The sequence below is a fragment of the Mesoplodon densirostris genome, chromosome 15, assembly GCF_025265405.1.
Source record: "Mesoplodon densirostris isolate mMesDen1 chromosome 15, mMesDen1 primary haplotype, whole genome shotgun sequence".
Classification (NCBI taxonomy): Eukaryota; Metazoa; Chordata; class Mammalia; order Artiodactyla; family Ziphiidae; genus Mesoplodon; species Mesoplodon densirostris.
In genome coordinates this window covers 28019814-28034496 of record NC_082675.1, presented here as the reverse complement: position 1 = coordinate 28034496, position 14683 = coordinate 28019814, and the positions used below count along the sequence as shown (strand labels likewise).

The 14683-nt window shown below is 43.6% G+C and overlaps 1 protein-coding gene across 12 annotated transcripts in view; it reads right to left on the bottom strand.

Annotated features, from left to right (window-relative positions):
• Window positions 1–14683, bottom strand: part of FAM210A (family with sequence similarity 210 member A) — a 47722-nt gene that overhangs the window by 5244 nt on the left and 27795 nt on the right. For 9 of the 12 annotated variants that reach the window (XR_009534495.1, XR_009534499.1, XR_009534494.1 and 6 more), the window contains exons 4-8: window positions 14208–14505; window positions 3454–3509; window positions 2246–2397; window positions 1739–1921; window positions 42–243 (exon numbers count right to left, since the gene is read on the bottom strand). Coding sequence is in view for 1 of the 12 variants with exons in the window: in XM_060118522.1 (XP_059974505.1) it covers window positions 14272–14505 (234 nt within the window). In the remaining 11 variants the exon portion in view is untranslated. Of the gene's footprint in view, window positions 1–41; window positions 244–1738; window positions 1989–2245; window positions 2398–2589; window positions 2613–3453; window positions 3510–13091; window positions 14506–14683 lie in introns of those variants that run through there. The other 3 variants (XR_009534497.1, XR_009534501.1, XM_060118522.1) reach the window with 3 other exon arrangements.

The window sequence follows — 14683 nt, the reverse complement described above, 5'->3', positions numbered from 1 at the left end:
CGCAGGGACCGAGGGCTGGAGGGATGACTTAGGACTCTGACCTGCAGTTCCGGGTGTCTGCTATCGTGGTCTCGGAGGTGGCTGCCCGGTGAGGTGCCCTCGTGCTGCTGGCAGAAAGCTCTCAAACTGCTTTCTGCTGCTCCTTTCCGAGGTTCCTCTTGGTTGGTAGGTCCCTGGGTTTTGTTTGGAGAATTGGAATCTTCATCCATTTCAGACAGTAACATCCACACAAGTAGTCAATCTCTTAAAAGGAGAAGATGGTGGTCAACAACTGTCACTCATGCTTCAGATCCTGTTGAGCAGTGTGCACGCTGAGGGCCATGGCAGGAGCTCTGGGACGGGCAGAGTCCTGGGGGCCTGACCAGAGGAACCCCGCCCACCCACCGTATCAGATGGCCTCAACCTCAAGCCTGTGCTTAAAGGAGGCTGGGACTCTGCGTGGTGTGAGGTTTCCCCTTGTGTTGCTGGTGAAGATGGGAAGGTGCCTGTCCTCCCATCTTCAGGCAGATTATCAGTCAGGCGTTCCCCTTAGGTGCAGAATGAGGAGGTTGGCTGATGGTGTCATCATTCCAAACCTCACCTGCACTTCTGGTAGAGTGGGTGGTTCTAGCTCAAAATGGTGAGTTATGCTCAGAAACGTATAAACTCCTTAGTCACTCTGCAAGTACCTGAACATTTTGCACATGTTCACAGTACTGGTAAAACAATTATTTAATTCAAATAACTTTAATTGTTCTTCAAAACCGAGACTGCTCCCTTTCGGCCACCCTATTAGATAACTGCCTCTAATGTAAATAGTTATTTAATGATGCAGACATATCAAACCATGACTTGAATGGTCTCTGAGGCTGGGGCTCTGTAATGAATTAGTTTAAAAGCCAAGGTCATAAATTGAATTAACAGTCAATTTCCCTTCAACACAGGAAAAAGGTGATTTAGACCTCTGCTCTTTCGAAGGTTGTGGCTGACATGGTGTGGAAAGAGGCATGACTGTGAAGCTGCAGCTTGATCAGTGGGGCCTGAGGGTCCAGGTTAGAAACCAAACGGTTAGGGAATCAGTGAGCAGTGGGTGGGAGCTGGGCTCCATCGTCTTAGCGACTCCCTGGATATGAACTCCAGGCACCTTGAGTCCCACTTATAGCAACACTCATGTGTCTGTTGGCTTCAGAAAGGCTAGTGTTCCTCAGACACTAAGGTTGTCCTTTACTACAAAAGAGATTTTGCTGAAGAAACTGCATTTATTGTGCTGGCCAAAAAGTTCATTCAGGTTTTTCCATCTTACGGAAAAACCTGAACGAACTTTTTGGCCAACCCAACACAAAGTTCTGTCTGTGACCAAAATTCAGTGTTAAAAAAGCTTGACAAGCATACCCTCTGTCCTCCGTACCACAAATTCACTTGGACACACAGCCCAGACAGCAGAGGAGAATGTGCAAAACTTGGGAAGGTTTGTCATGAGGATGACACTTAAGTCCACTAACTGCAGCTGGGAGAGGAGGACACAGCGGCCAGCAGGAAGCAGGGGGCCTTCTACCCCAGCATAGGGACCTGTACTCAGATGAGCGTGTCTCCAGCTTCAAATTATCCCCCTCTTCACCTGTATTTTATCATCATAAGAATAAGAAGGGCTCAAAGGCAAGCACTTTTCAAAAGCAGCTCAGATCTGGAAGAATCCATTCAAATTCCCACCCTCCTCAGAACCAGTGGCTGCATCCTGACAGGTGGGCCTGGATCTTACCTCCACCTGCTCTTCTGTCCAGAGAGTCCTTGCAGAGACTGTCCGGGTCCACGAGCCCCTCCAAAGCAGCTTCCATTTGCTGCTAGCCACCAGGCTCCCACACTGGTCTGGCTGCGAGGCAGCGGCTAGGGGCTGCTCTCTAAGCCTTGTGTTCGCTGTGCCAAGGCTGCTGCTTGAGGTCTGCTGCTTAGAACAGCAACATGTTAGTGTACCATTCATTTTTCTTAAAATTTCCAGAGCTGAGCAGTGTCTGTGAAGGAAAAACTGGGAAAGATACTTGTGTGGGGCGCAGGGCCTTGCGGTGACAGCCCCCACCCCCAACCTTGGTGGAGAAGCAGGGACCAGGCTCCCCTTCTGCACGGTCACCTTGGTTACCATGGCCTTGGCGAAATGGAGATGCATTGGCAAGTCCTCCCCAGTGTAAGGACGCTGTGTCTAAAGGGGCCCAACAAAAGCAGATGAAAGACCTGCTCTCACCCCGACCACAAATGGGTCCCAGCAGCTCACCTGAATTGTGCGAATTCCACAGGTATCAGGATTTTATGTTCACGGCCAGGGTTAGACGGCCACTTGCTGCTCCTGCCTTGAGGCTGGTGTGCAGGGAGGGACGCCTTGTGAGCAGCGCTGTCCTCAGTGTGTGTGAGGTGCTGGGGTGAGAGCTGTACAAAGATGCAGATGGTGAAGATCCACGTCCTTTCATAGAGCTCAGCGTGGCAGTAGTTTTTAAGCGGCCAAGGTGTCTCATGTTCTAACTTCTGCAGATGCGGGAACCCAGCCCCCTTTGTTGTGCCTCACTCACAATGGTGCTTTCAGTGTCTGTCAGGCGTTCATTTGTAAGGTGCTGTATATAACTTGACTATATTACGCACATATCCTACCCAATGGGTAGAACAAAACTTTGTTAATACTGCAATATAAGGTATAGATACCAATTTTAACAGAAATGGCATAGAATTTGTGAATGCCTGTGTGCTTTGTCCTCTTTTATAAGGAAATTTGCAAATGGATGCATACAGATAAAAGTCTATGTAGTTTATTAATAAATATCACTATTATAACACAAGGGAAACAAGTCTGAACAAGCAAGCACAGCCTATGAACAACATATGTACAGCAATCAGAGTTGCATCTTTGCTGTGAAAACACTTAAGAAATAATTTTTTAAAATACCACAGCCTTTTGGAGCCACCAGATGCTTATTTTAATCCCTTCGATAACGTTCAGTTGGACCAGTATTAGCTATAATCAGAAAAAAATGTGGATTTTTCAACTTGCTTTAGGAAAAAATATTCTATCTCATGTTGTAGAATGAAGAGGGTAAACCCAGTGAAGAGTGCACTTTTCACTGAAATTTCAAAACTTAGGTCAGAGTGAGCACATTAGCCTGCAGCACAGGACTGTGCAGTCCAGACGCATTTGTGACCATCTGTCTTTCTGTGCCTTTTTGACAAACGGAAGCTGTGGAACCAGTGAATGAACAGTAGCATTTGCAGGAAAAATAACTTAGGACAAACCAGTCCACTTGAGAAGACCCCAGTCTCAGAAAGATTTGTTATGGGTTATAATTAGCAGATTGGCAAATCAGCCAGCCGAGTGAATTCTTATGTCCTGTCCCTTCCTTTTGGTGTCTCCTGGTGATCACAACCCCAGAAACAGACTAGGCTTTGCCACTGACCAGGGACCACGTCACACCCCCTGACTCAGCATCTACTTACAGCTCTGTCTTTAGTGGCTGACGGTGACCTCTGCATTTATCTTCAAATATTCTAATCTTGAAAAAAGAAAAAAGAAGAGCCTATGACAATGTTCATTAAAACCATGGATGAAATCGTGGGTGTGGGCATCCTTCCCAGTGCCATCCACAGTTGCGTGAAATTCTGCCTACCTGATCTATATTTCCAGTTTATTCTGTCATCAGAGGATGTAAATTCTAATAATTCGTTTTTTATTTGTTCCGTGGTGTATGTTTTGATTTTGAGAATCACGACAGAGTCATACTCTTGTCCTCCACAAAACAATTACTGATTATCCTTAAACTGAAAACACCTCTGCACCTCTTGATGCTAATGGACGAGAGGTCAGCCCTTCTTTGTGCTTTGCAAGGCCCACAAGAAGATGGGGATCTGTGTTTTCTGCACCCACTGCCCCTGCTGTCTGCTCACTGCCAATGGCAGCGGCCCTGGTGGTTCAGGTCAAGGGTGGAGGCTCCTCCCTGTTAGAAAAACTCCCCCAGGCTTCACCTCTTGGGAGGACTGCTGAGCAGGAGTGTCATCTGATGATGTTCTGGACTCAAAGGCACTAAATTTGTTACCACATCATGGCTTTTCTACAGGACTAATAGAGGCTTCAACTTTACTGTTAATTATACTGGTTCATCTTAATGTGCTTGCTGGTATATTGCTATTCTTCATTTCATGGCTTTCAAAAATCACACTTTCTGGTGTAAAAGCTGTTTTTAAATGTGTACAATACTATTCATAGCATTTAATTCACTTAATTTTCACTAGGCTGCTTTATAATGAAAAAGTACAACTGTATCTGAACTTTGCAACAGTTGTTCACGTGATCTGTAATAATCTGAAGTTGTTAAAGTCTTTTTTTTAAACAGACATTTGTGCTTACTGTTCAACATAATTCCCAGTTATACACAGAGAAAGATTTCCAGCTGTCATGTATCTGCCTCTTTAACTGAGCGAGGGGATGTAGTTCTTAGACCCAAGGTCTGTAACCGCAATCCGGACTTTTAAAGGAAGATGTTGCTCTAAGTGCTGTGTGTTATGAAATCAGCCTCTTCTGCTTGTTCTTAATGGCTGTGTTCGAACCACAGCTCAAAATCATTAAAAATGATCACTGATACACGTCTCCTGTTTTTTTAAAAAAATATTTCACAGACAAAGCACATATGTTGGGGGGTGGGGGGGAAACTACTTGTATTTAAAAACCCGTCTCAGAAACGGTTCTTATGGTTCCCCAGGTAACCGTCCCATTCAGTTCTTATTCACTCTGACTTTTCAGAAATCATTATATTTGCTATAAACCCTGGCAGATCACATCATACAGTTCTGGGTTCTACAAAGAACACTCAGGGATCGTCACCTGAGATGAGGTGTCACCTTCAGGCTTCTGGAAGCTGTGACAGACAAACTGAGTCAACTCAGCCCAAAACGTGAGCAAGACTTCTAAGAGAATTGTTCAGCAGACACCCTCAGAGGCTAATAAGGTCATTGGCGTCAGAGGTTTTCAGTTTGTGATGATGGAGCAAAAGGAATCTAAGTTTCCTTCACTGAGAGATTAGAATATCTCTAAGCTCTAAGTAAGTATATGGATTCACAGATTACATAATTGTGAATGTATAAAACTTCATACAACCTACCAAACTACTAGAATAAGTGAGTTTAGCTTGGTTGCAGGAAATACAATTAAAATATTTTTGCATTTCTATACGTTAGTAATGAACTGTGGAAACAAATGAACTTTGGAAACTGAAATCTTAAAATACCATTTAAATATAACTGTATGGGCCCCAAACTCTAGTTATAAAACTTTTTGGCCACACCCCGCAGCTTGTGGGATCTTAGTTCCCTGATCAGGGATTGAACCTGGGCCACGGCAGTGAAAGCGCCAAGTCCTAACCACTGGACCGCTAAGGAGCTCCCATAAAACCCATTTTAGATTCTGAATTAATTTTTTAAGACAATTTTTTTTTTTTTTTTTTTTTTTTTTTGCGGTATGCGGGCCTCTCACTGTTGTGGCCTCCCCCGTTGCGGAGCACAGGCTCCGGACGCGCAGGCTCAGCGGCCATGGCTCACGGGCCCAGCCGCTCCGCGGCATATGGGATCCTCCCAGACCGGGGCACGAACCCGTATCCCCTGCATTGGCAGGCGGACTCTCAACCACTTGCGCCACCAGGGAGGCCCTTAAGACAATTTTTGAAAGGGGATTAGAAAGCTATAAGGAGGAAAATAGCTGTAAGAAAAGGATTTCTTTCTATTAAAACAGCAAATAGTCACTGATAAACCACATTATGCTCGAATAAATTCTATAATCTCTTATTCAGCAGATATTTGAGAAATTTTAAAGAATATTCCCCAAACTTATATCCCTCAGTGAAGGTAAGACCAGTATAAACTTTCGTCACAGAAGGAGAGGAGATTCCAGGCTTGATTCCCACTGGATTGGGTTCAGTAAACCCATTTCTATATGAGGTCACCTGGTTGGCTGGGTCTAGGGTCTGGGTGCAGGAAGGTTACTTGGAGCTGCTCTGGAGGAGGCAGGAAATGGTCAGGGTGGGCCCACTGGTGTCCATCTGGGCAGCGCGGGGCTCAGTGTGGTGCTGAGAAACCAGAGACTACACTCCTGGAGGACAGGAGGCGGGACACTGATCTCCACTGTCGGGGGCCTGTGGGACCCCTTCCTGCAGCCCTGGCTGTGCACTGAGAAGGCTCTGAAGACTTCAGAGGAAGCCCCAGGCCAAAAACAGACAATAGGCCTGGAGGCTGCCCGTGACCCAGGAGCTGTCCATCGGGCTGGAGCTGAAGTGCCAGAGGCCAAGGAGCCCCTGTGGGCCCTCGAAAGCCGAGGCACCACCAGCCAGGGAGGGAGACACCAAGGTCTGGACCCACCGTTTTCTGCTCAGGCTACACTCAGCACAGGACATAACAGAGCCCAACACCTCCCTCCCTGGCGACAGGCTCCCTGCTGACCCACCTGGTACATGGGGAGCCCCCACTGCACTTCAGGGCCTGCACCAGATCCCATACCCCATCAGTCTCTGGCTTTCTTGTACCGACTTCTGTTCATTGGGTCGTTTGTGAAACAGCAGAGCTGCCAACAGCTAAGGAGATGGACTAGCAACTCAGGCAGCCCTCTCCCTGCACCCTTGAGGACATCTAGAAAAGCAGTGTGCTCGAAAGAAACCTCCAGAATCCTTCAGAGAGCCACTCACAGTGGCCTTGGAACAAACACTTATTTCTGACTCTCCATGATGACACTTGCACAAAACAGTTTATAACGAGCCTGTTACTTAAAACATCATAGTTAGATTTCTCTCGTTACACTGTTTTGACGTTTTGCTTTGAATGGATTCTAATTAAAATGCATGTTTTAAAATAGCAGCCAAAAGGTAAAAGCTGTGCATTTGTAAATTTCATTGTTTTGATGGCATGTCTGTCCAGACTTTGGGCTTTTGCCCTAATAATGTAAACCTCATTCACCCTACTTTAAAAAATTCAAAAGCTACAGTCTTAGTAGTTTGAACACAGCATGGTGTTAACTGCAATACAGACTTCCAAAAGGCTTTACCAGGAAGCAGTATATATACATTTACACACATTTGTGTATAGTATACTGCTCCTATATGACTTAACCTGTTTACAAAGCCATTTGCATTTATAGAGTTTACTGTGGTACTACCACCAGAATCTGGAAGCACAAAATATTCTAGCAGTCTACACTAGCAGACAGAGTAAGCATGCTTTCAAATCAAAGTGCTGACTTTGGCCTCTCCCACCTGGCAGGCCAGGGACCCATCCCCTTGGCCCCACCTAAGCCAGGCTGTGTCTGCCACCCCGACTTCGGTGGGGGACCCTGAGGTCCTGCTTGAGATTTCCTGCTTACAGTCCAAGGGCAGCACAGGCTTTGGAGCCTGTAGACCTGGCGGCCTCAAGTATTAGCTCTGTCTCAGGTTAATGTCTTCAAATGTCATGCATACAACAGGGTCACCTGTGCGAAGACTGGAGGAGAGGGTGTGCTTGCCACATGCGGCCCCCACAGAGGGACCTGTGCTGTTCAGCTTTCACTTTCCAGGTTCGCCCAATTCCTACAGACTTGTAAATAGCACTCTGCCTTGGCATGATCTCTACGCTAACACTGCAGCTTAAAATGCCAGTGACGGAAACGGGCCAAGTTAGTGCCAAGGGGGTTGGAGCACCTGTGTCAAGGCAGAGACTGAACCACCAGGACCCAAACCTCCTCGCCACGGTTTTAAGTAAAATACATCTGTTTCTTTTCTCATTACTCTAGATGTGGGCAGCTTTTTTGGTTAACAAACCATGTTGTGTATGTGTTGGGGAGTGTTCTTACAACCTTAGCAATAAAATGTGAAAATCTGAAGGGAGAATAGTTTAAAAAAAATAATTTCCCACCTTGCCCCCATTTTTTCCTTCTCTGGCTTCCTTTCTGTGTGGGGTGGGGGAGCTAACACTGATCTGAGTGCTGTCACGGCCTCAAGGAAACCGCATGGACCCCAGGCTCCTGGTGCCGGGATCCTGTACCACGTATGCATCCTCTTCACCAATGCTGGCACACTCCCTTTCTTCTGGAACCATCTACGAGCATATGGTTTTGCCTCACTGTCAACCTCCCGTTAACCTCCCGCACACACGTTCTCCACTCCTAGAGAGGCCAGCCTAACAGTTCTTAGTCGGGGATACGCTGAACTTCCCAGTGAGAAAAGTTACCACAAAAGCCAGCTCCTGATGCTTCAGATGTTCCACCGATTGACCCCAAGGAAAAGGAAAATTCCAATCTGAGCTGTTCCAAGTGTCGCAAATGCAGGCTCAGGTGCTGTGACCACCACCATGACCCTCCACACAAGTGCAGTAGGAAAAGCAAACTCACTTTCTTCCCACGGGAGGATGGGGTATTTTCTGAGGCTGAATCCTCTTTGGATAATGAAATATCACTCTAAAGAAAGAATTAAAGAAAATTATGATGCCATGAAGCAACTAAGCCCGTGCACCACAACTACTGAGCCTACGCTCTAGAGCCCGTGAGCCACAGCTACTGAGCCCGCGAGCCACAACTAGTGAAGCCTGCACACCTAGAGCCCGTGCTCCGCAGCAAGAGAAGCCACTGCAGTGAGAAGCCAGAGCACCACAACAGAGTAGCCCCTGCTCACAGCAACTAGATAAAGCCCGTGTGCGGCAACGAAGACCCAACGCAGCCAAAACAAACAAACAAATAAATAAAAATTTATTTAAAAAAAGAAAATTATGAAGTTAAAAGGGAAAAGATGATGGAAGTCACCAGAAGAGGACAGGGGATTAGGAATATTCATAAATTGGCTTCAGCTCCAAAAATACAAAGAATTTTAAAAATTCCAAAGCAGGTACTTACTTTACCTTACTTAGTTCCTGGATTTGAATGTCTGACCCGGCTCTCCTGCACCTTTCTTCAACTACAACTACTGGCCTCAACATTCTGAAGTGACCCACCAGAGGGAAAATTGGGTTTATGACTGAGAAAACTTCTATTAATCTAAAATGCTTCCAAAATAATGCAGTTACAAAATGATCTAGATTTATCAACAGAAGTTACATTAGGTTTTGTGGACAAGTGTTTGACTTATAATAATATTTTCAACTTTTTTTGGAAAGTAAGACTCGTCCCTTATTTCCAAACCAAAAGAAGTGAGGAATGCAATTACAACCTACCGTATCTTCTATCTTCTTCAGGAGGCGAATGACAACCACATGGTGATGGAGCACGATGGCAACCAAGCCCTGTAACTCTACCTCCAGACCAAGGTGAATGGCAGGGCAGTCAGTGTTTGAGGACTGGACAAACTGTGCCTTTGGGACCCTTGCAAAGAGAGAACCCAAACAGCCACTATTCTTAGAGAAGTAAAGCAACAGCCATAATTAAGTCGCAAGATTGTATCCAAAGAAAATATTGACTCAAATTCAATAAAATACAAATTAGTCAAAATGTGCTTCAAATCATTACAGAATCTCAAACCTCATACTTAGAGGTGCACACAAAATAACAGCTTAATATTTGTGTATATAGAGGAAATGCTATATGTTCTTTTTTTTAAAAAAAACAAACCCTCAATTAGTGTTAAGGATCTGAAACATCTCATTGTTTTACCCTATTTAGATTATACTAGGTAGATTTCATGTTGATTAATATTAGATATATTTCATATATGGTACACTTAAAAGCAATCTTATGAAATTACCCAAATGGAGTAAAAGGCTGACTTTCAGCAGGTACCTGATTAGAAAGTCAGGAAACACCTGCAAGTTTTCTGTCCCGCTCTTACTGAGGAGTGGGCCATAGCGCCTGCCCACCAGAGGGAGGGAGAACCACATACCGGCTACCGCAGGACAACCAGGCACGTTTGCATGCAAACTCGCCTTTTTCTTTTTCACTTCAAAGAGAGTTTCTACCATTTAAAATGGTCAAAATTCAAAGCAGAAAAAGCTGGACATAGGGAGGGAGGGAGAGGTAAGGCAAGAAGGAAGAAAGGTTCTATGCATTCCTCACCGTCAGGAAGAATGAGAATATACTGTGGCTACACGTGCAACATCTCAGACCTGTCCTACAACTTCTGATCTTATGGACCATGCTGTCCCAGAGAAAACACAACGTGAAAGTGCTTTCTGTTGTCTTAGGCTCCATGAGCCCTCTACCTGTAGATAGAAACCACAAGTGCTGAGGAGGACTTTGGGGCTGCCTGTGCACTTCCCACGAGCACTGTCCAAGTCAGCGGAATAATGTCATACTCTGCCTTGAAGGCTTCTGAAGTCAAGCCGCATTCTCTCTGCTGAGAGAATCATTCTTATCAAAATAGCCAGATAACTGCCACAAGATAATTATGATCTGTCATCATTACTGTTGGTGGCTGCCAGCGATTTACGGAGAATACAGCTTGATTTTCAAAGCCTAACCCTGAAGAAGCAAGACAACCAAAAACTTGTTTTAATGAGTTAAAATGAACCAGCCTGACATGGAAGTCACAAAGGAAAAAAATCTCAAAGAGGGAAAACTATACCCAATCGGCGCATACTTAGCATTTCTCAAATGTAAGTTACAAGCTCAAAATGCAGGACAAATATCTTTCAAAAATCAGAAAGCCAGGCCAAAATTCACAGCTGAAGACAAATTCTGGCCAAGTCTCTAAGGGAAGGAGAATTCTTGCCTCTATTGTTCCTTTGGGTCAAGGAGGCAGAATCTTTTGGGTACTCCGTAATATACAGATGTACCAAGAGAGACCAAACAAAGCTCCTATTTGCAGAATGAATAATTAAAAGCACCCACCTCTGGTTCTGCAGATTTCTGGTTCAGGTGGTTAAATTCCAAGGCGGTAGAGAGGCCCATACTTTTTATGAACACTCCTGTGCAACTCCGGCCTCTAGGCCAATGTGACTGGACGCACCGTAGACCATGGCTCAGGAAAAGCCAACTGAGTAAGCATCTAATACCAAAAACTACTTCAAACCAATGTTGGTAACACTTATTCTAAATGTATTTTACTTTCTTCTAAATATTTTTAATCTAAATGTATTTAATCTAAATGTATTTTAATCTTAATCTAAATGTATTTTACTTTCTTCTAAACTAACTCCATATGTTCCCTATGGAGATTCAATTTTGAAAATCTGAAATAAATGAAGGTCCCCATTTTAAAAAATAAGCTGTAGCCAACAGAAGAAATATGTCTATATTACCATGAAAGCAAGTATTTTTCAGACAGAATCCTTTGAAAGCAAGTATTTTTCAGACAGAATCCTTTAATAATTCAGATATGTATATCTCACCAATGCATTTTATAAAAACGGTATCATCTCAAAGGTATCAGGAAAGATGCATGTACTCTTTCTGACTCATTTGCTAAAACATTTTCTGTCCATTTCATTGCCATCACCATACTCTACAATCTTCTACAGTGGCTTTGTTCAGAACATCTGAATTTGGGTAAGAAATCCTGAAGATGAACCAAGTGGAAAGAACACAAGAAAGAGCTAGATATGTCTAACGCACAACTTGCTTCTTTTCTTCAAACACCTCTTATGCCCAAACTGTTAAGATGTTTATACAATTCCTGGAATTACCTTCTGAGGTCACTGAAATAAGACAGCCAATAGCTCCATTGCTTCCTAGAGCATAAAGGACTACAGTAACATCTTCCATCTGTAAATAAATGGAAGGCATATTCTATAACAAATAAGCTGAAGATTATATTTGAAGGCATAGTTTTATTATTTTCACTAGTGGCAGGAAGGTGACCTTAATACATGAACCCTTTCTCCTTTGTTGGAATCTGCAAATAGCACCCTACTGTATGCAAAATGTTGGTTCAGTAAGAGACATTTTTGTGGTACTTTAAAAGGTTGGTTTTGCTATTTTTCTTGAATAAACTAAGTCTTTTTTTACCTAATCTATTTTTCATTTCAATTGTTAATTTGCTGAGCAAACACTTTTAATCTATTTTATAGGTGTTAAATTAAATCTCAGCCATGGCTCCCTCTTTACCCTGTCAAAAATCCTACTTAAATACAGATGTGCACACCAGACACAGCAAGTATAAGGCTTATGGTAAATGAAATGGTTATGATATTTATCACACACACACCCGGATAATTGAACTCAATGCCCACTATGTGCTGTTGGCTTGCTACGAATACTCCATACGCATATTCCAGGGGTCCCCCTTTCGGCTCTTTGTAGCTTCCCTTAAGGACTAGGTTAGCAAGATGAGAGCAGCAGCATTTGACAAGATCAGATATTCCTGATACCAAATAATGACAAAAGAACTTCTTACACCTTCAGAGGAATGTTTTACTACAGAATTTCAAAGCACTCCCTAGTATCTCACTTTCTGTAACTGGACAAACACAACACAATTATGAAACTGGATGGCAACAAATCTCAAACGGGCTGAACCAAAGGTGGAAACTCAGGGTTATTAGTGCTTCTAAGACCCACAATTTATCCTCATTGGAAAACACGCCCTATGCAACGTGAAAAGTAAAAAGAAAGTTTCATATAACACATGATTTTAAACCAAGCAGTCTCAGTGGTTAAAAATAAACAAACAAGAAATTTGTTAGTATCCATCTTAGCATTTAATATATGCAAAAATGTGAATTATTTAATAAACAAGCTAAAACATGTTCACTGTTTTTGGATTTGAAAATGTGCTGTCAATTTGAAATCACACGTTTGATCTGTATCAGGAGACAAACCATCCTGCCTGATTGGGCCTGCATGTGGCACAGTGAGCCCTGCCCCCTCACCACTCCACCCACCCCCACAAAGAAGAGTCCAACCACAGCACAGCCAATATAATGATGAGATGTATCAAATGCAAACATTTTTTTCCCTTTAAAGTATTCTCTAAATTTGGCCAAACTCAGTATTTAATACGAAAACCCTGCCTCACAGCAGTGATGCCTGAGGCCTTATCAGATCACTCACAACAAAGACAATCTAGAAAGAGGCCATTCCCTCTTTTAACTCAAAGGTTAGAACTGAAGTAAAGGCAGTTAGAGCAAAAGGAAACACACAAACACATCCTCAAACACACCCACACAAATCGTGGCAACTTTCACATCTGACGACGACTGAATTTCATTCCAAGCAGGTTTTAATGACAGCTTTGCTATTTAAAAAATTCAAGTAAGGATGTTTCAATGCAAGAGGAAAACAGCAGCTACAATCTTAAAATTTTACTCCATAATGGAATCAAGACCGACTCTGGCTGGTGGAGACCAGGTGGCAGGGACAGGCAGGTCCCATCCTCCCAAACCTGCACTGCCGAGAACCACAAGCTGCAGGCACTGCTAAGGGTATCTGATCTCCACCATAAACTTACGGTGTAATGATTTTCCCTTTTCCTCTGAGAGATCAGTTGGAGAGGACATGATGCAGGAATAACAGTTTTACATTCTGGATGAGAAAGTGCTATGACCGCACAGATTTGCTTAAAAAAATTGATTATGGCAAGCTTCAGGTAAAAATCATTTTTAAAGGGTCAATTTTTCATTTACATATAACCAATATATCTTATTTACATATATATGACCCAATTTTCATTCAGCTTTCTTTATATGAAGTCTACATTTTAACTGGTATGTAACTGTCATATACTATCTTTAGAGAAACACTAAATATCCTCTTATTCACAGGCAGTTCTGATGATAAGTTTGTCTCCACACTGAGAAGTGAATATCGTTAAAACCTCAAAGAATAACAAATATGAAGAGCTAGTGTTACATCTGTGTAGGGCCACACCAGCTATTCAAGGAGTCAGCAGCTATCTAAACACAAAGCAAGGATGACTGAAGACATGGACCACTGCTTAACGCTGCTACTGACATGAAATTCTTATACTGGGTTCATTTTTTCTTTTCAAAAAACACTGATTTTTCTAGTGATGTTTAACTTTAAAAAGTTATCTTAGGGCTTCCCTGGTGGCACAGTGGTTGAGAGTCCGCCTGCCGATGCAGGGGACACGGGTTCGTGCCCCGGTCCGGGAAGATCCTGCATGCCGCGGAGCGGCTGGGCCTGTGAGCCATGGCCGCTGATCCTGCGCGTCCAGAGCCTGTGCTCCGCAACGGGAGAGGCCACAACAGTGAGAGGCCCGCGTACCACAAAAAAAAAAAAAAGGTTATCTTTGTTCTTTAACCCTCAGAGAACTGCTATATTTAGGCTGCTAACCAAAAAAATAATCAAGAGCATGTACCTTTGTCCATAGTCCCCAAGGGTTAAAGTGCAGGAACTGTCTATAATCTGGTATATAAGGCACCCTATTCCACTTTTTTCTTAAAAGAAACCTTTCCTTTGGTTTCTTGCAGTTTTTCAGTGAGTCTGTCCTTTGTCTCCTCCATCTTCTCTGTGAGGAGCTCCTTTGTCTCCTCCATCCTGTCCTGCAGATACTCCTTCACAGGAGGTGGCGTCGACATGTAGCCACGGCTGCGCAGATACCTCACAGTGAAGGAGGTCCCCCCCAGGGTCACAGTGTACCGCGCGGGCGTTGCAATCTGCGGGAAAATGAAATGGGCAGATCAGTACTGATTATAACTGTTGTCTTAAGCAAAAACAGTGTGAAGTTAAAATTCTTGTTAATAACCAAACTATCAATTACTTTATTGCTTCATAAGGCTGTTATATCCTATATGGTTTTCCCTCCTAACATTCCGTATTTGTCACCGAGACACT